This window comes from Pteronotus mesoamericanus, unplaced genomic scaffold (assembly GCF_021234165.1).
Source record: "Pteronotus mesoamericanus isolate MK-2021 breed Mesoamerican mustached bat unplaced genomic scaffold, CSHL_Meso_final scaffold_128, whole genome shotgun sequence".
Lineage (NCBI taxonomy): Eukaryota > Metazoa > Chordata > Mammalia > Chiroptera > Mormoopidae > Pteronotus > Pteronotus mesoamericanus.
In genome coordinates this window covers 961,581-985,541 of record NW_026555305.1, presented here as the reverse complement: position 1 = coordinate 985,541, position 23,961 = coordinate 961,581, and the positions used below count along the sequence as shown (strand labels likewise).

Below are 23,961 nucleotides of genomic sequence, written 5' to 3'. Positions count from 1 at the left end.
TGTTCTTTGATCAACTGTTACTTGTACTTTGTGATAAACTACCTCCCCGCTCACTGCATTGGTTTAAGTCATTACCCTCACCATCTGGAAAGTAGCGAGAACTTCTTACAGATCTTCCTCTTCTCTTGCCCCTCCTGTACTTGAATTTTCTAATTTCCACGCAGCATCCAGACTGACCCTTTAATACACAGATCAAATTACCTTACTGTTCAGCTCAGAAATGTATGGTGGCTTCCTGTTTCACGTGTAATAACTATATAATTTTTATTTTCTGTAATCTTGGCATTTGGGACCCCACTGACTGGGGAGATACTGCCCCTCCCAGCGCTAGCCAGTTCGTAGACACATCGACAACCTGCCCTGAACCTGGCCCTTCATATGCAAACTAACCACCTTTCTCTAGCTCTTGAACTCCAGGTGTCATCTTCCTGTGCCCTAAAAAACTTCAGGGCCAGGTACCAGGCAAGCAACAACTCCTATGCTCTGGAGTCCTACAACAGTTTTCAAACCAGCCAATCCTAAGATGTTTACCTACCCTGCTTCCTCTTTCCTGCAGAAAACACAACAACGGGGCTGGGCCATGTTTTCTCCTTGGAGCTTCTGCCCCCTGAACCACCCTGGTGCTTCCCTCACTTGGCCCTCAGTGGTGTGCCCCGCCTCCTACTCCATAGAGACCCATGAGCATAAACTTCCTTCATGACAATCACTTCCAAGGCTGCATGTCTTTCCTGGTTAAGCAAATCTCAGGTGCATGTAGAACACCTGAGATTACATACTACCACCTCTTAACCATGGACAAGGTTTTATACAACGTCTTCATTTATCTTGTACCACTCTAACCCGTACAGGTGCGGATGTAGCCACACTAGGCTTGTACACTAGCCTTACTACTTTTCCTCAAATCCCCCAGAGCTCTGTGAACCCAGGAATGCCATTCATTCTCAAAGACCTAGGAGCCATCTCTGAAGTGAAGACATGACAATAGGTTGCAGCCCTATCTCCCAGTTCCTGTGAAAGGGGAGGAGCCTAACTTCCGTGGGCACCTTGCTCCAAGTTGCAAAATTACCTTGTGTCCGAAAGAAATGAGAAGTTTGTTTTCTAGAAAACGAATGTAAGGGCAGGTAGTCTCCAATTACCAGTAAGTTTTGGGTGAACTATGTGTAACATGTTGCTGCCACGTTTTCTTACTTAAGGACTAATTATCTTGAAAACATAATAGGTTGTGTCTGCTTGGCTGTATAATAGGGTGAGATTTCTGTCTTTTCAATGTTAGTGAATGTCTGATGCACATCCCATTCTGCTTTAATGTTTTTTTTAATAAACTTTTCTCTACTAATTTTGTGATGAGGTTTTTCTGGATTGGGAAATTTGTTTTTGAATTGTTATTTATCTGCCCTGGCCAGATACCTCAGTTGATTAGAGCATCATCCCAATATGCCAAGGTTGCAGGTTTAATCCCCGGTCAGGGCACATACAATAAACAGTCAATGAATGCATAAATAAATGGAACAATAAATGGACTTCTCCCTTCCTCTCTCTAAAGTCAATAAATAAAAAAAATTTAAAAATACATCCATGTTTAAAAAGTAAATTCTATTTCCCAAACAATTTATCTGTTGCCTCTTTAAAGGAATTTGAATGTTGAAACTTCTGTAATATGCCAAAATAGGTGTGCGGGTGGACTTGCAGAGCTCATGAGCACAGGATATGGGGTACAGAGGCCCAAACTTTGGGGATCCCTCATGTATGTGTGTGATTGATGGGGCCCTGGGGAGTGGCCCGACCTTGACACAACCTTCAAGCGGCGGTCATCTGGGAATGCACTTGGTTTTGGAGTTTTCTAAGTTCCCCCAGCAACTTCCTGGGGTTGCTTTATATTCACTCACACGTGTGTCTTGTCTCTTAGTTCCTGTATGTGTCCTTTCATTCATGCATTCACTCTTGCATTTACAATACGTACGTAAGTGCTTATCCACTGGAGCCTTTGCTGTGTGGCTTTTTGTTTTGTTTTTTTTTCCATTGAGAACTACCTATTTGTTGTTCCACTCATGATGCATCCATTGGTTGATTCTTATATGTGCCCTGACCCAGGACCCAACCCGCAACCTTGGCACACAAAGGGGGACGAAGTTCTAACCAACTGAGCGACCCGCCAGGACGCAAACGTTTCTCGCGCCATTTCGGGCGTTTCCTCGGCTCCTTTGTTTTCAGCACCCGGCGCCTCCCGCCGCCGCCCCAGGTCCCGCCCCCTTCCGGTTCCCGTGCCGGGGTCTCTCTCATTGGCTCAGCGCCCTGGCCTCAGACATTTCAACCTATGGAAATCGGCCAGGAACTACCCGCTCAGCCAATGGGGCCAGAGTGCGAATCTAAAAGGCCTGGTCGGCAGCGCCTCGCTATTTCCTGAACCGCGGGAGAGTCGAGTCGTTGAGGATCTTCCAGGCGGCGCCCTGACGACGCAGATCCGGAGTGGAAGACCCTCAGCCTCTGGCCCCTTTTCGGGATCAGCCGGACCTGCACACCCGCCTCCGCAGAGCTCGGGAGGGCGTCCTCTCGCCACTACCGCCTCCTCATGAGTGTCCCACAGCCTGTGGTGAAGTCGGGCAATGCTCAGCCCGCAGGTGACAGAGAGAAGAACCAGGACCAGAAACAGAGGGTTGAGAGGAGCGGCCCGGGGTCGGTTGTGGGGGTGGGAGAGCGCCAAAGAAAGCGTTGACTGCCCTTTTTTTCAGCAGCTGCAGACGGCCCTACGTTGCCCAGCGTGTCCACCGCGTGAGTGCCCTTCGGCTTTGGATCTGCAGGAGAAAGGGAAGTGGGACGGACGGATGAGAAGTGAGCTTGAAGTGTGGCTCATGGGACTCAGAGCTGCGGCGCACACCCCTGGCTGGGCCCTGGAGAAGCCAAAGGGGCCGAGGGAGGGTGAACGAAAAAGGAAGGGGAACCCTCGAAGTCCACTGAACTCGCACACTGAGGCTCTTTTCTTCCTCTTCTGTCAGCCGGAGCCTCACCATTGATGATTTTGACATCGGGCGTCCTCTGGGCAAGGGAAAATTTGGGAATGTGTACCTGGCTCGGCTCAAGGAAAGCCACTTCATTGTGGCTCTGAAAGTCCTCTTCAAGTCCCAGCTCGAGAAGGAAGGAATGGAACACCAGCTGCGCAGAGAAATTGAAATCCAGGCGCATCTACAGTAAGGACTGCCTAGGCATGGTAGTTCTGTTCTGGTTCTTACCCTTGTTCTTCAGTGTCGTCGTTTTTTGCTTTTGTTTTTTTTAATTGATTTTTTCCTTTTTTTCCTTTGAGAGAAAGAAACATAGATTTGTTGTTCCACTTATTTATGCATTCATTGGTTGATTCTTTTATGTGCCCTGACCAGGGGTCAAACCTGCAACCTTGGCATATATGCATGACTCTAACCAACTGAGCTACCCAGTCAGGGCATCCTGTGTCCTCTTTTATCTCTAACATCTGAACCCAGCATTTCCCCCAAATAGGCACTTGCTTTCACCTGGAAGATTTTTTTCTTAGCTATTCATTACAGTTACACCGTATAAAGCTCCGTGCATCACACACACCAAATGCCCAGTCCCTTTTCTCCCCTCATGCTCTCCCAGATCAGGCTATTATTATTCTGGTCCCCGTACATTTTGCTTCTTATGTGACCAATCATTTGTAATAGCATCATGAATTTGGCCTCAAGGAGAAGTCTGACCCTTCCTCCATCTCTCCTCCAGACACCCCAATATCCTACGCCTGTACAACTATTTCCATGATGCACGTCGTGTGTACCTGATTCTGGAATACGCTCCAAGGGGTGAGCTCTACAAGGAACTGCAAAGGAACCACACTTTAGATGAGCGCCGTACAGCCACGGTGAGGTGGGGGGCTGTGGTGTATGGGGGCTTTGGGGTCAATGAGTTTACTGTGTGTTGGTGAGGGTGGAGGGTCACTGCTTGTGGCTGTCATGAATGTCCAGAGTGCTTTTTTCTTTATCTCTGAATTTTATATAAAGACATGTAGCCTACAATTTCACATTTGTACACCTAAATTACCCTCACATATGAACAAGTTGTGTGTATAAGTTTGGATTCTAAGCAACAGAATCTAATTCGACTGTCTTATGCGGCGAAACATTGATAGGCTACGAGGGAGTTTGCTATGTCAGTGGAACCTGGCTTAGAAGTAGGAAATGAGATTTCTCGAGGACTCCTAATGTAGAACCAGAGCTGAGATCATCCCAGCAAGAATGGTTGGTCATCTTGCTGTCAGAATGAATGATCTTCCTATTTTCCTCCTGTTTTTGTATTATTTCCTCAGGCTTCAAGTCCTGTGGTAGATAATCAAATTGGCTCAGCATAGATCCTGTGTTGGGCTACTAGATATGCTGGGGCAAAAGGGAGGATCTGTCCACTTTAGCATTTATCCTATCAGACTACATAAAAAGGAGGAGAGGAAATCCTCCCTCACCAAAAATTGTGCTCTTAAGAGGGTAGTGGAGTTGGTAACAAGGAAATAAAAGATTCCACTACAGCCCTGACGAGGTAGGTCAGTTGGTTAGATCATCGTCCCGGTAAGCCAGGGTTGCAGGTTCAATCTCTGATCAGAGCATGCACAAGAGTCAACCAGTGAATGCATAAATAAGTGGAACACCAAATCGATGTTTCTTTATCTCTCTCTAAAATCAATAACTGCAAATTTTTAGAAATGAGACATTTTAAAGAAAAAGATTCCACTACAATTATACAATGTATGATGAGTATGTCGCCTGAGGAAAATTGTGGCAGGCTTCATTTTATCAGACTGCTTTTTTTTTTTTTTTTTTAAAGAATTCTCACTTGAGGGCATATTTCCATTGATTTCAGAGAGAAAGGAAGGGGACCAGGGGAGAAAGATTATCAATTGCCTCCCTCAAGTGCCCTGACCAGGGACCAAAACCTGAAACCTGGGCATGTGCCCTGACTAGGAATTGGACCGGGTGACTTTTTGGTGTATGGGACTTCGCTCCAACCAATTGAGCCACCTAGCCAGGGTCAGTCTTCTTTTTTTTCTTTCTTTTTAAAAATATTTTTTAAAGATTTTATTTACTTTTAGAGACAGGGGAATGAAGAAAGAAAGGAAGAGGCAAGGTTTCCATTGATTGGCTGCCTCCTGCATGCCCCCAGCTGGGTACCTGGCCCATAATCCAGATGTGTGCCCTAACCAGGAATCAAACCTGTGACCTTTTGGTTTACAGGACGATGCCCAATCCACTCAGCCACACCTGTCAGAACCAGACTTTATTTTTCTTTGCTCACACAGATAATGGAGGAGTTGGCAGATGCCCTGACCTACTGCCATGAGAATAAGGTGATTCACAGGGATATTAAGCCAGAGAACCTGCTGCTGGGATTTAGGGGTGAAGTGAAGATTGCAGACTTTGGGTGGTCTGTGCACACTCCCTCGCTGAGGTAAGCCATGGTGATGGTGGGGTGGGCCGTGGGTACTAGTTAGGAATGCCCTGACTGGTATGGCTTATTTGGTTGGGCGTCATCCCGTAGTGTGAAAGGTCACCAGTTCGATTCCTGGTAATGGCACGTGACTGGGTTGCAGGTTCAGTCCTTGGTCGGGGTGCGTGCAAGAGACAACCAATCCATGTTTCTCTTCTGCATTGATGTTTCTGTCCCACTCTTTTTTCCCTTCTCTAAAAATAATTTTTTTAAAGGAATGATCCAATTTAATACATTTCACATGTAAGACCCACATACAAGCCTAGGTTTGTATTTTAATGCAGGCATGCACTACATAATGATGCTTTCTTTGGTCAACGATGGACTGCATATAGATGGTGGTCCTGTAAGATTATAATGGAGCTAAAAATTCCTATTGCCTAGTGACATAGCTGACATAATGTTGTAATGCAATGCATTACTCACATGTTCATGGTCATGCTGGTGTAAACAAACCTGCTGCACTGCCAGTTTTAAAAAAGTACAGTCTATGCAATTATATGTAGTACGTGATGATTGATAATGATAATAAACGACTGTGTTACTGGGTTGTGTAATTATTGTACTATACTGCTGCAGTTCTGGAAGGATTACAACATCTATGACTGCATCAAGAACCTTGCTTGGCCTTGGGATGATGTCACCAAGGAGTGTGTGAGTGGCATCTGGAAGGAGACACTTAAGAGGTTCTTCTGTAACTTCAAAGGATTTGCCAAGGAGGAGGAGGATGCAAAAATCAGCAGGGCTGTGGTTGAGATGGCAAACAACTTTAACCTGGGTGTGGATGAGGACTCCATGAGGAGCTCCTAGACATGGTTCCTGAGGAATTGACTAATGAGGAGTTGTTGGAACTGAAACAGGAACACATAGCTGAGGAAGAGGCAAGAGAAAAGGAAACTGCAGAAGAACCCCAAAGAAAATTTATAAAGAAGTATCACAAATTTCTGCACACCTCATCAAGCTCCTTAAAAAGTTTGAAAACATGGACCCTAATAGAACATTCATGATGTATTATCTGCTTAAAAGCAAGTCTATGATGAAAAAAAGGAAAAAACAAGTAACCCACAATGCATATATTTCTGAAAAGAGTAACGCCTTCTTAACAAGAACTTCAGGCAGGTCCTTCAGGACATATTTCAAAAGGCATTGTTATAGAAGGTGACAGTTCCATTCATGTTATCGCCACTGAAGACCTGGTGTGACAAGATGTGGAAGTGGAAGACAGTGATAGTGCTGATCCTGACCCTATCTAGGCCTAGGCTAATGTGTGTGTTTGTCTCTTAGTTTTTAACAAAAAAAGGTTTAAAAGGGAAGTCCTGGCTGGTGTGGCTTAGTGGATTGGGTGCCGGCCTGCCAACCAAAGGGTTGCTGGTTTGATTGCCAGTCAGGGCACAAGATTGGGTTGTGGGCTGGGTCCCTGGTTGGGGGCACGCAGGGGTTGGGGGTGGCAACCACACATTGATGTTTCTCTCCCTGTCTATCTCCCTACCCCTCTCTAAAAATAAATAAATCTCTTTTTAAAAAGTTTAAAAGGGAAAAAGAATTGCAAATAGGTAAAAAAAACATATAGAATAAGGTTATTAAGAAAGAAAATATATTTGTACAGCTATACAATGTGTTTATGTTTTAAGCCAACTCATTACAAAAGAGTGAAAAAGTTTTTAAAAATTATAAAGTAAAGCTGTGGCCAGTGTGGCTTAGCTGGTTGGAGTGTTGTCCTGTAGACCCAAGGGTCGTGGGTTCTATTCCTGCCCAGGGCACATACCCAGGTTGTGGTGCAATTCCCATTTGGGGCACATATAAGAAGGCAGCCAATTGATGTTTCTTTGCTTTCTCCCTCTCTCCGCCCTCTCCCTCCTTTCTCTCTCTGAAAGCAATGAAAAAATGTCCTTGGGTGAGGGGGAAAATTATTTAAATTTATAAAGTAAAAAAGCTACAATAACCTAAGATTAATTTACTACTGAAGAAAAATATTTAAAAAATAAATTTAGTGTAATCTCAGTGTACAGTATTTTAATGTAGAATACAATATAATTCTACTTTTTACTTCAAAGTCACAGAAGTAACAGCCATATGATAATTATAAATCTTACTCTCCATTTTCAAGTTCTCAATCCAAACATAGAGATTAGGGCAGGTCATTCATGGAAGGACCAGGTTCCTCATAAAAAGACAAATTACATTTGACTGGGAGCAGGGCATTGCCCAACTAACATATTAGCAGAATTATGGCAGACAAAGGCAATTCTTTTTCCTTTTCCTTTTTAAAATATCAAGGGAACAATAGAAGATTGGCTAACTGGTGTGTGGCCCGCTAAGTGTACGATATTATGAATAAAATCAATGTTAGTGTAATGTCCTAGGCTTTCACATTCCCTTACCAGTCAGTCACTCACTGACTCATCCGGAGCAACTTACAGTCCTGCAAATTCCATTCATAGTTAATGTCCTATACAGTGCACCATTTTATCTTTTATACTGTATTTTTACTGTACCTTTTCTATGTTAGGATGCACAAATACTTCGCATTGTGTTCCAATTGCCTACAGTATTCAGTATAATGAGATGCTGTGCAGGCTTGTAGCGTAGGAGCAATAGGCTATGCTATGCAACCCAGGTATGTAGTAGGCTAGACCACCTAGGTGTGTTTAAGTGCTTCCATCACGTTTGCACGATGATGCAGTCACCTAATGATGCTTTTCTCAGATATATCTCCCCCGTCATCAAGTGGTCCATAGATGTACTGCCTTTTTCAAATGTGTGTGTTATGTGTTTGAAAACAAAGAATGTGGTTTAACCATATCTTTTTTTAATCTGTTAACATATAACTATACCAATAAGTTTCCATGTAAACAAAGAACCATTGCTCCGTAATTTCAGGAAATTGACTGGATAAATAAAGGATGACTCAGTTACTTGATCTCTCTTTATGCACCAGAAGTTTGTTCCAAACCTTTATTTTTTTTCTTTTGCTTTTATTTTATTTAATTTTTTCCATCACCATTTATCCTCCCTCCACCTCCATTCCCCCACCTCCCCCCAGCAATCACCACACTGCTGTCTGTGTTCATGAGTGCTTTCTCTTTTTTTATCCTTTTTGCTTAATCCTGTTGCCAGCTGGGACTTTTCTTTCCTTTCTTTCATTGGTCTGGCTGGTGTGGCTCAGTGGATTGAGTGCTGACCTGCAAACTAAAAGGCCACCTTTAGACTCCCAGTCAAGGCAAATGTTTGGGTTGTGGGCCAGGTCCCCAGTAGGGGGTGTGTAAGAGGCAACCACACACTGATGTTTCTTTTTCTCTTTCCCTTCTCTCCCAAAAAATTAAAAAAAAAAAAATCTTTAAAAAATAAGTAAAAGTAAATTTTTTAAATTTTTTTCAAAAGATTTATTTCTAGAGAGAAGGGAAAGGAGTTAGAAAGAGGGAGAGACCCAAATCTTTCTTGATGGCCAGAATATTCTTGTGAAAACACTCTCGACCATGAGTTAAATAATTTTATGAGTTACTCCAAAATATAGAATTGGCGGGATCCAGTACTTGCCTTCTCTGAATCTTGATCCATATTAAAACTTGTTTCTAAATTCCCATGTTGGGGAGGGGACTTCCTAGGGTCTCCCATCTCACTGGGAGCTGGGAAAGGAAGATTTCCCTTATTCTGGGCCTCTGGGCAGCACACTTCCTTGTCCTCTAGGAGAAAGACAGTGTGCGGGACTCTGGACTACTTGCCCCCAGAAATGATCGAGCAGAAAACATACAATGAGAAGGTAGACCTGTGGTGCATTGGAGTTCTCTGCTACGAGTTGCTGGTAGGAAATCCACCCTTTGAGAGCACCTCCTATTCTGAGACCTACAGGCGCATCCTCAAGGTGAGATGGCCACATTGTAGGCATTCATGGGGAAGCCAATCAGTGGTGGCTGTTGGGTGTGCACAGTCTGGGAGATACACCAAGCTTGTCTCCTTAGATCCAGTGCCTTGCAGGGTCTTAGAACACGGACCAAAAAAATTAACCATACTTGTTTCTTCTCTGGTCACATCAGGTTGACTTCAGGATTCCTCCATCAATACCTTTGGGGGCCCAGGACTTGATCAGCAAGCTTCTCAGATACCAGCCTTCAGAGCGGCTGCCATTGGTTGAGATCCTGCAGCATCCCTGGGTTCGGGCCCACTCTCGGAGGGTGATTCCTCCCTCTGCTCAGATGGCTTCCTGAGCCCTGTCCCTTCCTGTCCCTGTGTGTGTGTTCAGGGAGTTCTCCTGGTCCCACTACCTCATCTGCCTTTCGTTTCTTCTCTTTCAAAATACAAGATGTTAATTAATAAAAGGGTAATCATTGTGTACCACATCTTTATAGTTGCATAAGTAAGGGGCTCAAAACGATGCCCCTCCTTGCCTCCAGATGGTGAATTAACCACCTTCCTTGAAAATTAGTGACTGTTTTCTGGAGATAAACACCAGTGGTGCATAATCTGCCATCTATCACAGTAACTTCTAGACTCAGCTAACCTGTATGTTTTCAGGAGTACAGGACTGGTCAACCCAGAGGTTCACTCTCCTCATACTGACATGCAACATGTTGCCATCTTTGCAATAAAATATCTTGTGCACCAGTACCACCCAGTTCTCAGATGAATTCACTAGCACCTCCAGGGTGTATCATTTTCTAATTGCTTCAGAATAAATCATCCTTAATAATAAATGTAACATACTTTCTTCTGAAATAACATTCTCCACTTGTAGCAGGTTAAGGAGTGTTTTTCCAAACTTCCCCTATGGCCCCTGTCACAGTTTCATGTGGCCAGTTATTCCCGTTATGCACAATAAGGTGATGCCACCAGAGTGAACACGTAGACTCCAGCTGGGAGATCAAACCTGCATTCTGTTCATTGCAGTCATCATAATTGCTGTATCTCCTGACTAAACACACTGCATATAGTTTGCCTTGGTAATGTTACTACCACCACATTGTATACATGTGAAATGTCCAGCTGGTGCAGGACCACAGCCCTGTGATGACCGGACCCAGTCATTAAACACAAATATTTTAGCCACTCCATTCTCAGATGCACAGCTCCACTGTTGCAGATCGATCATTTAACCACTCCCAGACACTAGCTTGTGATTTTTCACCTCTGCCATCGATACCTCTCTGTGCTTTCTAGATTCATCCTATCAGTTTTCTTAATACTTCAATTAAACACTTGGTAATTCCTAATAAATTAACTGGTCTATACTTAGGGATCCTGCAATAGTACTCATTTCTGGTGGTGGATAAATTTATATCACCGGGCACATTTTGGACAGTAGATTATGATGGAAAAACCAACTAGGGCCCTCCACGTTGACTGCCACATCATGTATGTTTCCATAATGGGAACTCTGCCATGCTTTACAGTAGGGGTTCCTAAGTTCTCCAATAGCTACATAGCTTTCCCCACTACTGATTTCAGACATTCTGTCTCCCATGACACAGATAATATAAGAATCCTAATTTTAATAATTTACATCATAGCCCAGTATCAATTTAAGGGTTAACCTCACGTGAAAAGAAGTGTGTCTTTCAATATAGGCAAATTATGATCGCCAATGATAGATACCATAGTTTTTGAGTGCTAATTCACATTTCTCTGTAAACTTTAATTTTTTAATTTTTATTTATTGACTTTTATTTATCTTTATTATATTTTTACCATTTAGTCCCTTTATATTCACCCCCCAGCAATCACCACACTGTTGTCCATGTCCCTGATACTGATTTTAGAGAGGAAAACAGACATCGACTTGTTCCACTTACGCATTCATTGGTTGATTTTTTTAAAAAATATTTCATCTATTTATTTTTAGACAGGGGGGAAGAGAAGGAGAAAAAGAGGGAGAGAAACATCAATGTGTTGTCTCTCACGTGTCCCCTCCTGGGGACCCAGCCTGCAACCCAGGCATGTGCCCTGACTGGGAATTGAACCAGTGACCCTTTGGTTTGCAGGCCTGCGCTCGATTCACTGAGTCACACCAGCCAGGGCTTTTTTTTTTTTTTTTTTTTAATTGAATTTATTGGGGTGACACTGGTTATCCAAATTATACAGGTTTCAGGTGAACAATTCTGCGACACATCTCAAACACTGTACCGTGTTTTCACCATCCCAACTCTCCATCACTGGTTAATTTTCTTTTAAAATTTTTACTTGAGGTCTTATTTTTAGAGAGAGGGGAAGAGAGGGAGAAAGAGAGGGAGAGAGATATCGATTGGTTGTCTCCCCTACTCGCCCTGACAGGGGATGGTACCCGCAACCCGGGCCTTTTGTCGTGACCAGGAATTGAACCTGCAGCCCTTTGCCCTGCGGGAACGACGCCCAACCGACCGAACCACACCGGCCAGGGCGCTGGTTCCTGTCTGTGCCCTGACGAACCGCAAACTTAGCTTATCTGGACGACGTTCTAAACAACCCAATTACCTAGCGGGAGGCGGCGGGCGCGGAGCGGGGGCGGTGGGTGGTAAGTCTTAAACATAGGACACCTGCTCCAGCTCTAGCTCCACAGCTGGTGGCTTGCAAGGAAAAACTACGTTACCCAGAAAACTGTGCATCGAGTGTGCGTGTAGGCCGCTAGACCAATGACGGCACAGCGTTTCCGCCAGTGGGGCTGGACTTCCTGTCCCTTATTGTTACGTCATTTGCGTGCGACCGTTCAGTCCACGCCAGCTGTGGGGAGGCGGTCGCTGTTTGTGGTCGATTCTAGAGGGGCCTTTGGAAAACGAGCAGAAGGGAGGCTAAGACGCACCTCCGCCCCTTCGAACGAGCCGTGAGCCTCCCCGTGGGCGGGGAGTGCGACAGTCAGCCGAGGTCACCCCGAGGGCAGGGAAAAGGTGACGCCCGCGTGAGCTCTCGAGACCCGCCTCGGTCGCCGCCTCTCCGGGTCCCGCGATGGCGGCGGCGTGCGTGGACCCGGCGCAGGTGAGTGGACCGTGGTTAGGGCATTGTAGCTTTTCTGTCGGTTCGGAGAGGGCTTCTGGGTTAGGGTGGAGGCTAAGTCAGCCATTGAATTCCTCTTTGTCCTTGTCCTTAATTTAAAGTGGAGCTGGCATGTCACTTTATTTCCAGTCTTAGAGCGCGAGAGGTTTAAGGAACGAATGGACAGTAGACAGACCAGACAGGAAAACGGAACTTTGACCCACAACCTGCAGCCACCTGCCCGGGAAACCAGGCCCTTACCTACAATGAACAACGCAGGAAAACAGATCACTGTCTTTAAACAATATCTTCGTTAACTGTCAGCCCTAAATGGCCAGAACTTGATTGATAACTACCACTTTTTCTAATTTTTTATCCACTTCCAACCTAAGACCAACCAAGTAAAATTATATATGCACCTTAACCAATCATACAGGATGTTACGTGATTGCATGTCAGAGACTTTATAATTATTTAAACATACATTGTCTGGTAGTCAGTGTGGCGGTTCTGTTTGGTTTTTCTCTTATCTACCTGTCCAAAATGTGCTCAGTGATGTCAGTTCATATAGTACCAGAAATGAGTACTATTGTAGGATCCCTGTGTATGGATCAGTTCACTAGGAATTGCCAACTGTTTGATTGAAATATTAAGTCAAAACTGATAAGGAGGATGAAGCTAGAAAGCACAGAGAGGCGAGCACTGAAGGTGGAGGGGGAAACCACAAGCCAGTGTCTGTTTGTTTATTTATTGTTTTTGTTTTAATAGTTTTTGTCCCAAAGATTGATTTATTTAGTTAATTTTTAGAGAAGGGAAGGGAAGGGAGGGAGGGAAACATCAATGTGTAATTGTATCTCGCGCGCCCCCTACTGGGGACCTGGCCTGCAACCTAGTCTTGTGCCCTGAACTGGGAATCGAAACGGTGACCCTTTCATTCGCAGGCTGGCGCTCAATCCACTGAGCCACACCAGCCAGGGCAGTTCTTTGTTGTTGTTGTTGTTTTTCCCATTACCAGTTATCTCCCTATACCTCCCTGATCTGGGAGCACTTACATGACAGAGCTGCAATAGTAAGGCTCTGCGTCTGAGAGTGGAGTGGCTGAATTATTAGTGTTTAATGAGAGGGTCTGGTCACCGCAGCGCTGTGCTTTTGTATCCGCAGGACTTTTCACATGGAGGAGAATGGGTAGAAGGTGGCGGCGGGAGTAACATTAGCAAGGTAGACTCCATATGCAGTGTGTTCAGTGAGGAGTCAGTGGTGAGAATGATGGCTTGAAAGCTGAGGACTTGTGATGTGGGTTTGGAATCTTTGATTTTACTCCTTTATGAATTGTCTCATAAAACAATAAATTTATTATAGATTAAAAAAAGAGCTGAGGACTTTTAGTCACTTTAAGACATGATGCAACTAATAGAAAATAATAATGAATTTCATCTGTAACGGGGGGGGGGGCGGGGAGGCATGATGTAAAGCCCCCAGCATGGGGCGGGCACCTGGCAGGGTCGGGGAGGCTCAGGCCCATCTGTTATTACCGCCACTGATACGGTTACTATCAGTGTTTCCTCATCCTTCGGACGTCCTGGAACCCGTCGTGCTGTCCACATCTCACAATCTGCGTGTCATTTCCATTGTCTTCTGTCAGTTACAACGGTCCTGCGCAGGAGGCCTTGGTCCTGCACTGCTGTGTTCTGTCCAAAGCGCTGTCCACCTCTGCCTGAGCCCAGCCCAGAGCTCGGTCCTCAGGAGGTGCTTGCGGCTCTGGGCCTGGATGTCGCCCCTTTACCACCTCGACTGCGGTGCAGAGACGGTGGCTGATCCCATCCCGCAGCTCCAAGGCCAAGTCGACGTCCTGTGTTTGACTTTCCAGGTGTCTGTGTCCTTCGATGATGTGGCTGTGACCTTCACGCAGGAGGAGTGGGGGCAGCTGGACCTGGCCCAGAGGACCCTGTACCAGGAGGTGATGCTGGAGACCTGCAGGCTCCTGGTGTCTCTGGGTGAGTCCTCCCCAGCTCTGCCACGCGGGGATCGCCTGGCGCTTCCGTGTTGCGCCCCCGGCTCCAGACCCGGTGGTCAGGAAGGTCTGGGGAGCGCTGTCTCCTCCTCCCCACAGCGTCAGTCATTTCCTAGACTCACCTCTCCTGTCTGGTCTCCAGGTGTGTCTTGGGCAGGAAACATAGTTTCCCCTTTGGTTCCCGGAAGAGGTGGGAGGACAGGGGGTGTTGTGCAGAACGCAAAGGCAGAATGCCCCGTCGGGCCCTTGGGGGACTGACACGGGGACGGGGACCCCCGCGGGTTACGCCCTGGCTCCTGGGCCTCTTGTCCGGGCCCCTCTCCCTGGGTGTGCTCCCGTCACGCTCTTGAGAAGGGCTTTTTCTGCTGAGGGAGTTTGTGGCAGGACTGGCCCCCTCAGTCCCTGCTCTGTGTGGCCCCCAGATTCTTTGTCCCTACTTTTTTGCTGCTTTATGTTGTTTTTCATTCTTTCTTGGCCGCTGGGCTCTCTGGGGCGACTTTGAGGCAGCGATGGCCCCTGAGCCCATTTTCCCCAGACTCCTCACGCCCAGTGCCCGGCACAGACTGGCCCCTGTCGGGGGTTCCTGTCTTGCATTCCAGAGAGGAATCTGACTGAGTGAGCCTGGTGGCCCCGGCGTCCCCTCCAGGGCAAGTGTCAGGACCCTGCGTGACAGGATGCTCTCCCAGACCAACGTGGGTCGGGCGGGCCCCCAGGAGGCCTTTGCCCTCGTTGCCACCAGGTATTGTTCTAAACGCAGGGCTTGGTCTTGGTCTTGGTCTTGGTCTTGGTCTTCTGTGCGTTCTCCTATCTTCATGATGGTCTCTCCCTTCCTTAAGTCCCCAGTGCCTCTAAACAGTTGCCAGCTTTGTCCCCCAGGAGACATTTAGCCATGTTTGTGGTCACTTTTTCTTTTTCTTTTTTTAATCCTCACCCAAGGATTTGAGAGACCTCAAATCTCGATTGATTTTAGAGAGAGAGAAGGGCGGGGGGAGAGGAACATCAAAGTGAGAGAGAAACTTTGATCAGTAGCCCTATGGGCCCTGACCAGCAATCAAACCTGCAACCTACGTATGTACCCTGACTGGGGACTGAACCTGCAGCCTTTTGGTGTACGAGACGACGCTCCAATCGAGCTACCTTGCCAGGGCAAGTTGGCACTTTTAATTGTCACGGCTGGGTTGTGGGTGGTACTGGCATCCAGTGGGCAGAGTCCCGAGATGCTGCTACATTGTACAATGGCCAGGACAGCCACCCTCAACAAAGAATTGTTCAGCCCACTTGTGAAGAGTGCCAGGGTTGCGAAACACCAGCTTAGATGGTCTCTTGCTTGGAGATAATCTCAGGACCACTCAGCCCAAGAGAGAGGAGGGCTGAGAATCCTAGGCACGCCTGTTTTTACAGAACTGGAAGTATGATTTGTGTCACTGAGAAAATATTAAACAAAATGAAGAAATGTTTGATATATTTAGATATTTTGTAACAAAATTTGTAAAATTAAAAGTCAGGTACCTGTCCCTGCTGCCCTCCTCACTCACCTTCACGTGCTTCCCCACGCTCACCGTGCTCCAGGTAAGCAGGCTCTTTGCCGCCTCCCTGCCCCTTGCCCATACCTGCCCCCAGGCTCTGCACTGCTGTTCTGTCTGCCTGGGGGGTGTCTTGGGTGGTTCCACCTTTCAGAACGTCTCCACGTGGCCCTGTCACCACCTCCTCACCAGCTGTTTCCTGCTCTGTCACACTTGCTTTCTCCACCACCCAGTTTATATCTTTCTAAGCCAGTGCTGCTCATCGAGGACAATGTTGTTTCCTAGGGGAACTTGACAGTTTCTGCAGCTTTTTATGGTCATAACTGGGATGAGGATGCTTTGGCCACGTAGTGGGTGAAGCCCTGCAGTGCTGCTGAGCATCCTTATCATGCACAGGACACACCCCCCCCTCCCTCCCACTCCAAAGAACAGTTTCCTGGACCTGGATGTCAGTTGTGCAGAGGGTGAGAAACCCTGTTTGGGGTGTGCATGGGCACATCCTCAGGGGCATAAAGACACCCTGTGGAAGCTGCTCCTTCATTTTATCTCTTTCCTGCCTCCCGATTGTTGAGAGAAAGTCTGGGTTTAGAGCTGAATCTTGTCCCCCGCCTCCCACCTGTTCTAATTTTCCATTTTCTAAGAGAGAGCGTGTATCGCTGACTTCACTGCTGCACTTACCGGTTGACTTGCCATCGAGGAAATGACTTTCTGTTTCCCATTTACCAGCATGAGACAGGAGTCCCATTCTAAAGCAATGCAAGAAAAATAAAAAGAGGGCCGCTTTTAAGAAAAGTGGTTCATAGCAGTCACAGCTCGCTCAGGTCCTTGGAGTGCTGGCCACAGGTCAGGCCTGTTCCCGGTACTTTCTGCTCCAGCCCCTTAATTCTCAGAGTGTCCCAGGCCTCAGCGAAATCAGGAAGACTCGGCCGCTGCAGTGCGTCTTCCATACAGCTTAACTTACTCAGTGTAAAGCACACACCTTTATTTTTCGAAGCTGTCCTCTATATTACTTTCTGTAGTAATCGTTTTTGTGACATGCGGAAGACGGTATTTGATTCTGTAAATTTCTGTATGTGACCATATCACTTTATGGAATTCTCAATTTTATTATTTTTTAGTAGTTCATGAGTTGCTGGAGTCTTCCCTCACTGAGTCTGCCCTTCCCCCAGCCCCTGTTCCCTGAGGATGAATCTCCTCACTCAGGTCCTTGCCTCACCACCCTCCTCCACTTGGTCTCAGGCTGCTGGCCCCACACAAGAGTGTTTCCTGTTTCTTCCTTGGTGGAGTGTTTGGGAGACAAGTGTCTGGAGCCAGGTCCCTGGTGTTCAGTCCAACTCTGCTCCTTAAAAACTGTGTGGCCTTGGGCAAGTTACTAAACCTGTGTGTGCCTTGGTGTGCTCATCGGTAAAATGGGGTAACATGGTATCTGCTTCCTAGGAGTGTGACAAGACTAAATGGTAACTTACGGAAAAGGCTCAGAACAATGCCCTGTGTGACTAGGTTATGTGCAGGTTAGCAGTCCAGGACCCTGCTGCTACCACCAGTGTTAAGCTCATCAGGATTCTCATCGTTCTCTTGTCTGGACTGAGCACCTTCTGGAGCGGAGTCATGTAGCTTTGTGGCAACACAGCACAGACAGCAGAGAATGCTAGACCTGGGTTTCCACATTCATCACTTCTGTTCTCTTTGGTAAATCCTGCTCTCTGGTGGAGTCTTGGGTTCTTCATCTATAAAATGGTGCTGATTACAATACATACTTGCTGGGGGTGCTATGAGGAAATCCTGAGAGAGAATCCTCATTTGTCTCTGGTCTGTAGCAGAATAATATAAAACTTAGGATCTAAAAAAGACCTAGGTCAATGAGGACATACCTTGTTTTATTTTTTTTGTTTTTGCTCATTTTTTAATTGTATTTTTTTCCATTACCATTTGTCCCCCCTCTTTCCATGCCCTCTTTCACCTCCACCCACCTCCTCCCCTTGAACATAGCTTGTTTTGAATGAAAGGAGTCAAGCCTTGACTGGTGTGGCTTAGTTGGTTGAGCATTGTCTGGCAAAAAGTGAAAGGTCACTGGTTCAATTCCAGCCGGCGCACAGGCCTGGGTTGCAGGTCTGGCGCCTGGTTGGGGTGCATGCGAGAGGCAACTGATTGCTCTTTCTCCCCCTCTCCTCTCCCTCTCTTCCTCTCTCTCTAAAAAGAAATAAATTAAATGTTTTTTTTAAAAAAAGAAAAGAGCCAGTATTTTAAATGTCAGTTGTTTAAATTACTCCATAAATTCATTTCATTTTTGGAACAACATAATGCATTTAATTTGCTTGTCATAGTGTTTTGACTATGGTTATACTCTATATACTAAGTTTTTTACATAGTATTAGGAATAAAAAACTCCAAGTCAGTATGGCATATCTTTGATTTCAGGTCACGTGTCATTTTTTTGTGTGTGTGGATGGGAGCAGCTTCATTCTGAGGTCCTGTCCACATCCTCAAGACCCAGACGAGATTGAGAGACTTTATTTCTTTTCACAAAAATCCTTGTGTCCTCTTTTTTCTCCCTCCATGAACAGGGTGTCCTGTTCCCAGACATGAGCTGGTCCATCAGCTGGAGCACGGGCAGGAGCTGCGGATGATGATGAAAGACCTCTCCCAAAGCACCTGTCCAGGTAGGAGCCAAGATGGAGGCAAATGGAAGACCCTGCAGCCCGGAGACCTTCATGAGACACTGGCCGTGGGTTTGGGGAGACTCTGTGCTACTGGATTCAGTTTGTTGCTGCCTAGTTGAAGGTTTTTGCATCAGTGTTCATGAGGGATATTGGCCTGTAGCTTTGTTTTCCTGTAGTGCTTTGGCTTTGGTATCATGATAATGCTGGCCTCTGAATGAGTTTAGAAGTGTTTTGTTTCTTTTCTTTTTTTAAATTTCATTATTTATTTTTAGAGAGAGGGAGGGAGGGAGGGAGAGAGGGAGAAACATCAATGTGTGGTTGTCTCTTGTGTGCCCCCTACTGGGGACCTGGCCCGCAAAGCAGTCATGTGCCCTGACTGGGAATCTAAAGAGCGACCCTTTTTGGTTCGCAGGCCAGTGCTCAATCCACTGAGCCGCACCAGCCAGGGCTAGAAGTGTTTCTTATGCTTTGATTTTTTTTGGAAGGATTTGAGAAAAATTGGTATTCTTTAAAAAGATTTGGTATAATTTGCAAGTAAAGCCATCAGGTTTATTAGCTTGTTGAGATTTTTTTATTAATAATTCAGTCTCCTTTGCAATTATAGGTCTGTTCAGATTTTCTATTTCTTCACGATTTAGCCTTGGTAGGTTTTGTGTTTCTACGAATTTGTCCATGTCATCTAGGTTTTCTGGTTTGTGGTATATACTTGTTCATAGTATTCTGTTACGCTCTTTTTTTTTTTCCCTATTGTTTCTGAGGAAGTAGAATTGACAGGACTGTCTCTACTTCTATTTCTCATTTTAGTAATTTGAATTTTTTGTTGTTGTTGTTTTTTGTTAGATAATCTGGCTAAAATTTTGTCATTTTTGTTATCTTTTAAAAGACCAACTTTGGTTTTTGTAAAAAATTTTTTTAGTTGATTTTTTATTTTAGAGAGAGAGAAACATCGATTTCTTGTTCCACTTATTTACGCATTCATTGGTTGATTCTTTATCTCCTGACCAGGGATGGAACCAACAACCTTGGTGTCTCAGGATGACACCCTCTAATCAACTGATCTACGAGTAGGGCCTGTTTTTTAAATTTTCTCTATTTTCTGTTCTCTGTAACATTTATCTTTAATGTATTTCCTTCCTTCTACTAGTAAGCTTAGTTTGTTGTTATTTTCCTACCTCCCTAAATTGTGAAGTTAGGTTGTTGATTTGAGATCTTGTTTGTTTTTAATGTAAGCACTTAGAGCTATAGATTTTCCTCTTAACCATATTTGCACTGCATTCTGAAAGTTTTGGTGTGCTAAGCTTTTGTTTACATTACAAACAATTGTACTTTGTATGTCTTTTTAAATTTATTGAGACGGGGGCGTGGGGGCTTGGTGTAAGGGAAAAAATGAGGGACATCTGTAATACTGTCAACAACTAAAACATAGATAAAAGAATATTGTTGAGAATTAATTTGTGGCCTAAGACATGGTCCAACCTGAAAAATGTCCCATGCACACCTGAGAAGAATCCGTATGCTATTGTTAGGTAGAATGTTATGTGTCTGTTTGCTTTAGTTAGTTTATTATGGTAAGTCCTTTATTTTTTTTTCTTATCTTTGGTCTGGTTGTTCTGTTACTGAGAATAGGGCATTGAAGTCTTCATGTATTATTGTAGAAGTTTCTTTCTCCTTCCATTCTGTCACTTTTTGATTTATATATTTTGAAGGGCTATCTTTAAGTATGTATTTACTATTAATGTCTTTTTGTTTTATTATACCTTTTAGTAATACAGTCATACTCCACATAACATTTCGGTCAGTGATGGATTGCTTATACAATGGTGGTCCCATAAGATTGTCATCTTAGTTTAATCATTTCTACTGTATTTATACTGTACCTTTTTTACTTTTAGGTATGTTTAGGTACATACATACTTAATCATTGTATTAAAATTGCCCACAGTATTCAGTATAGTAACATGCTGTATGGACTTGTAGCCTAGGAGTAATCTGCTATACCATGTAGCCTAGGTGTAAATATAGTAGGCTATAACTTTTAGGTTTGTATCTTAAGTACACTTTGTGATCTTTGCACGATGACTAAATGGCCTAGTGATACATTTCTCAGAACAAATCCTTTTGGGTATAGAATCTCCTTCGTTGTCTCCTGTTTTTTTGATTTATCATTTGTTTTTGGCTGATGTTAATATAGTCACCGGCTCTCTTCTGGTTAGTGTTTGTATGGAATATCTTTTTACATCCTCTTACTTTCACCATTTCGTGTCTTTGGATATAAAGTGAGTCTCTTGTAGATAGCACATACTTGGATCGTGAGTTTTTATCAATTCTCCCAATCTGTCTTTCAGTTGGAAAGTTTAATTGATTATGGTCAAAGTAATTACTGATAGGGAGAGACTTCTGCCATTTTGATACTTGTTTTCTACATGCATGATAGCTTTTTTGTCCCTCATTTTCTGAATTACTATCTTGTGTTTAGTTGATTTTTTTTGTAGTAAAATGTTTAAATTCTTTTCTCGTTTCCTTTTTGCTCTCCTATTGCTATTTTCTTTGTAGGATTACATTTAATGTCTTAAAGTTGCAACACAAATTTTGCTTTTTACCAGCTAAACTGCAGTAACATAAAACAACACTTCTTTACTGCTCTGTCCTCACACCTTTCAGTTGTTCATATCACAAAATCATGTCTTTATTGTATGCCCAAAAACTTAAACTAATAACTTTTAAATGCATTAGTCTCTTAAATTATGTAGTAAACTAGATATAGAATTACAGTGTTACAATAATATTAGTTTTTAAAAATATTTTTAAAAAATTGCATCTTCTAAATCATGTAGAAAACAAAATTCGAGTTAAAAACCATTTTTAACCCTGGCTGGTGTGGCTCAGTTGATTAAGCACTGGCCTGTGAACCAAAGGGTCGAGGGTTCGATTCCCAGTCAGCGCACATGCCTGGGTTTCAGGCCAGGTTCCGGGAGGGGGAGGCGCATGAGAGGCAACCACACATTGGTTTGTTCCCTTCTCTTCCTCCCTTCCCCCCTCTCTAAAAATAAATAAATAAAATCTTTTTTTAAAAAAACATTTTTGTAACACTAGCTTTTATAACTGTCCTTGTATTTATCTTTATTAAGATTGTTATCTCTTTGTATGGCTTTGAGTTCCTGTTTAGTGGCCTTTCATTTCACCCTGCAGGTCTTCCTTGAGAATTTCCTGCAAGGCAGTTCCTTTTTTTTTTTTTTTTTTTAAATGTTTTTGGATTTTAGAGAGAGAGGAGGGAGGAGGAAGAGAGAGAAAAGTATCAAAGTGAGAGAGAAACACTGTTTGGCCCTGGCTGGTGTGGCTCAGTGGATTCAGCACTGGCCTACAAACCGAAGGATCAGTGGTTTGATTCCCAGTGTAGAGCACAGGCCTGGGTTGCATGCCAGGTCCCCAGCAGGGGGCATGCGAAATGCAACCACACATTGATCTTTCTCTCCCTCTCTTCCCCTCTCTAAAAATAAATAAGTAAAATCTTTAAAAAAAGAAAGAAAGAAAGAGTGTTTGGTTGCCTCCTGTGCAGGCTCCAACTAGGGACTGACCCTGCAATTTAGTCATATGCCCAGCCAGGAATCAACCACCAACCTTTTGGTGTACAGGATGACACTCCAGCCAACTGAACCACACCGACCTGGGCTCCCTCAGCTTTTATTTATGGGAGGGTTGTGATTTTTGCCTCACTCTTAAAGGAGAGTTTTGCCAGATATGTGATTTTTAGTTGACAGTTTTTTCCTTTTACACTTGAATATATTTACCCATTCCCTTCTGGCTTCTCAAGTCCCTGATGAGAATTATGGTGATAAATTTATTGAAGATTCCTTCTATGTGAGGAGTTGTTTTATGCATGCTATCAAGATACTCTCTTTATCTTTGGTATTCAAACATGTGATTATAATTTTTCTTAGAGTTAGACTATTTGAATTTATTTTTCTTGGAATTCATTGAGATTCTTGGATGTTTATATTGATACCTTTATTAAAATTTGGGAAGTTTTAATCCCTTTCTTCAAGTATTCTCTCTTAATCTTTCTCTCTTCTGGAAATCGCATCATGAGTATATCAGTTCCCTTGGTGATGTATCACAGGTTTGTTAGGCTCTGGTCACATTTCTTCAGTCTCTTGTTTTGGCTATTGTTAAAGATTTTATTTATTTATTTTTAGTGAGAGCAGAAGGGAGGGAGAGAAACATCAATGTGTGAGAGAAACATTGATAAGTGGCCTTTCACACAGCCCCAACCAAGGACCTGGCACGCAACCCAGGCATGTGCTTTGACTGGGAATTGAACCTGCAAGCTCTTGTTTGTGGGATCACTCAACCCACTGAGCCACACCAGTCAGGGCTCTTCAATCTCTTTCTTTTATGTTCCTCAGATGTGATAATTTTCATTCTCCTGTATTCAAGTTTGCTGATATCTTCTTCTTCTTACTCAGTTCTTTCTTTGTGTCTCCCTGTGAGAAAACCTATTGCAAGATACCAGTTGCCATCCAATGGGTCATATTGAAAAATGACCCTGCCTAGAGCCTTTTACTCTGCATCTGAGAATTCATCCAGGAGAGTGACCCCGTGGTTATTAGGCACTTAATATTTCCAGTTTGTTTATACATAATTATTTTTACTTTCTTATCTCCCTTCGGCTCTTTGAACTTCTTTAAAATGTTTTTTTTAAAAAGACTTTGTTCAGTAAGTCTGCATTAGGTGTTTCTCCAAGTTTTTGGAGGAGTTCCAAACATGAGTTGCCATGTCCTTAGGGACTCATTAAACTCTTAGCATTGATGTTGACAGTACATGCATGAAGTAGTTCCAACTTTGGAATTTTCACTTGGCTTCAGGGTTCAGAGTTTTACTGACTCTTATTTCATAAACACAGTTGATTGACTAATACCTACATGACTACTCAGCCTCCTACCCTCCCTCTATTTTTTTCCAGAAGCCCAGTTATCATATAGCTCAGTGCCCTAACACTCTAATCATATAGTTAGTCTTTCAGGTGGGCTAGGCCTTGATCATAGTCATCTTTTCAGCATAAACTGTGTAGGGGCCCAAGTGAGTTACCTGTTTGCATGAATGTCCAATCTGGAATTGACTGTGTCTCCTCTGCAGCACTCTGCCTTTTAACCCAGTCACTTCCCTCTGTCTCCCTTCAAAGTGTCAATGATCCAAGGTCTAGAAAAGAAAGGAATTGTAATTCTGGTATTCAGAGGTAACAAAACATAGCAGACACAGAAGCACTACTTTTGCCTTTTTTTTTTTAAATCATGGAAATGCTGATTTTTTTCCCCGATGTTGGCATTACTAACAGGCCCTGTTGTATATT

At 44.1% G+C, this 23,961-nt stretch overlaps 2 protein-coding genes across 3 annotated transcripts in view; both read left to right on the top strand.

The window, feature by feature from the left end:
- The first annotated feature begins 2,557 nt into the window (after positions 1–2,557).
- On the top strand, positions 2,558–9,686 carry AURKC (aurora kinase C). Of its 2 annotated transcripts, XM_054588283.1 has the most exons (7): positions 2,570–2,618; positions 2,730–2,769; positions 2,994–3,185; positions 3,730–3,868; positions 5,294–5,442; positions 9,169–9,343; positions 9,516–9,686. In XM_054588283.1, the coding sequence occupies exons 1-7, from the start codon at positions 2,570–2,572 to the stop codon at positions 9,684–9,686; spliced, it is 915 nt and encodes a 304-aa protein (XP_054444258.1). The 2 variants fall into 2 exon arrangements, with proteins under 2 accessions (XP_054444259.1, XP_054444258.1); XM_054588284.1 differs by lacking the exon at positions 2,730–2,769 and having other exon boundaries at positions 2,558–2,648; positions 2,978–3,185.
- A 2,496-nt stretch (positions 9,687–12,182) lies between these two features.
- LOC129082427 (uncharacterized) overlaps positions 12,183–23,961 on the top strand; it is a 37,724-nt gene continuing 25,945 nt past the window's right edge. Inside the window, 3 exon segments of the mRNA XM_054588131.1 lie at positions 12,183–12,423; positions 14,288–14,414; positions 18,519–18,614. Coding sequence (XP_054444106.1) covers positions 12,394–12,423; positions 14,288–14,414; positions 18,519–18,614 — 253 coding nt within the window. The 5' untranslated portion in view covers positions 12,183–12,393.

Bases quoted from the DNA above. Each gene is read 5' to 3' on its own strand.
- AURKC (XM_054588284.1), top strand. From the start codon at position 2,570: ATGAGTGTCCCACAGCCTGTGGTGAAGTCGGGCAATGCTCAGCCCGCA. The intron at 2,649-2,977 runs AGAGGGTTGAGA...TGAGGCTCTTTT, and splicing joins GAAGAACCAGGACCAGAAAC to CTTCCTCTTCTGTCAGCCGG. The intron at 3,869-5,293 runs GTGAGGTGGGGG...TTGCTCACACAG, and splicing joins ATGAGCGCCGTACAGCCACG to ATAATGGAGGAGTTGGCAGA.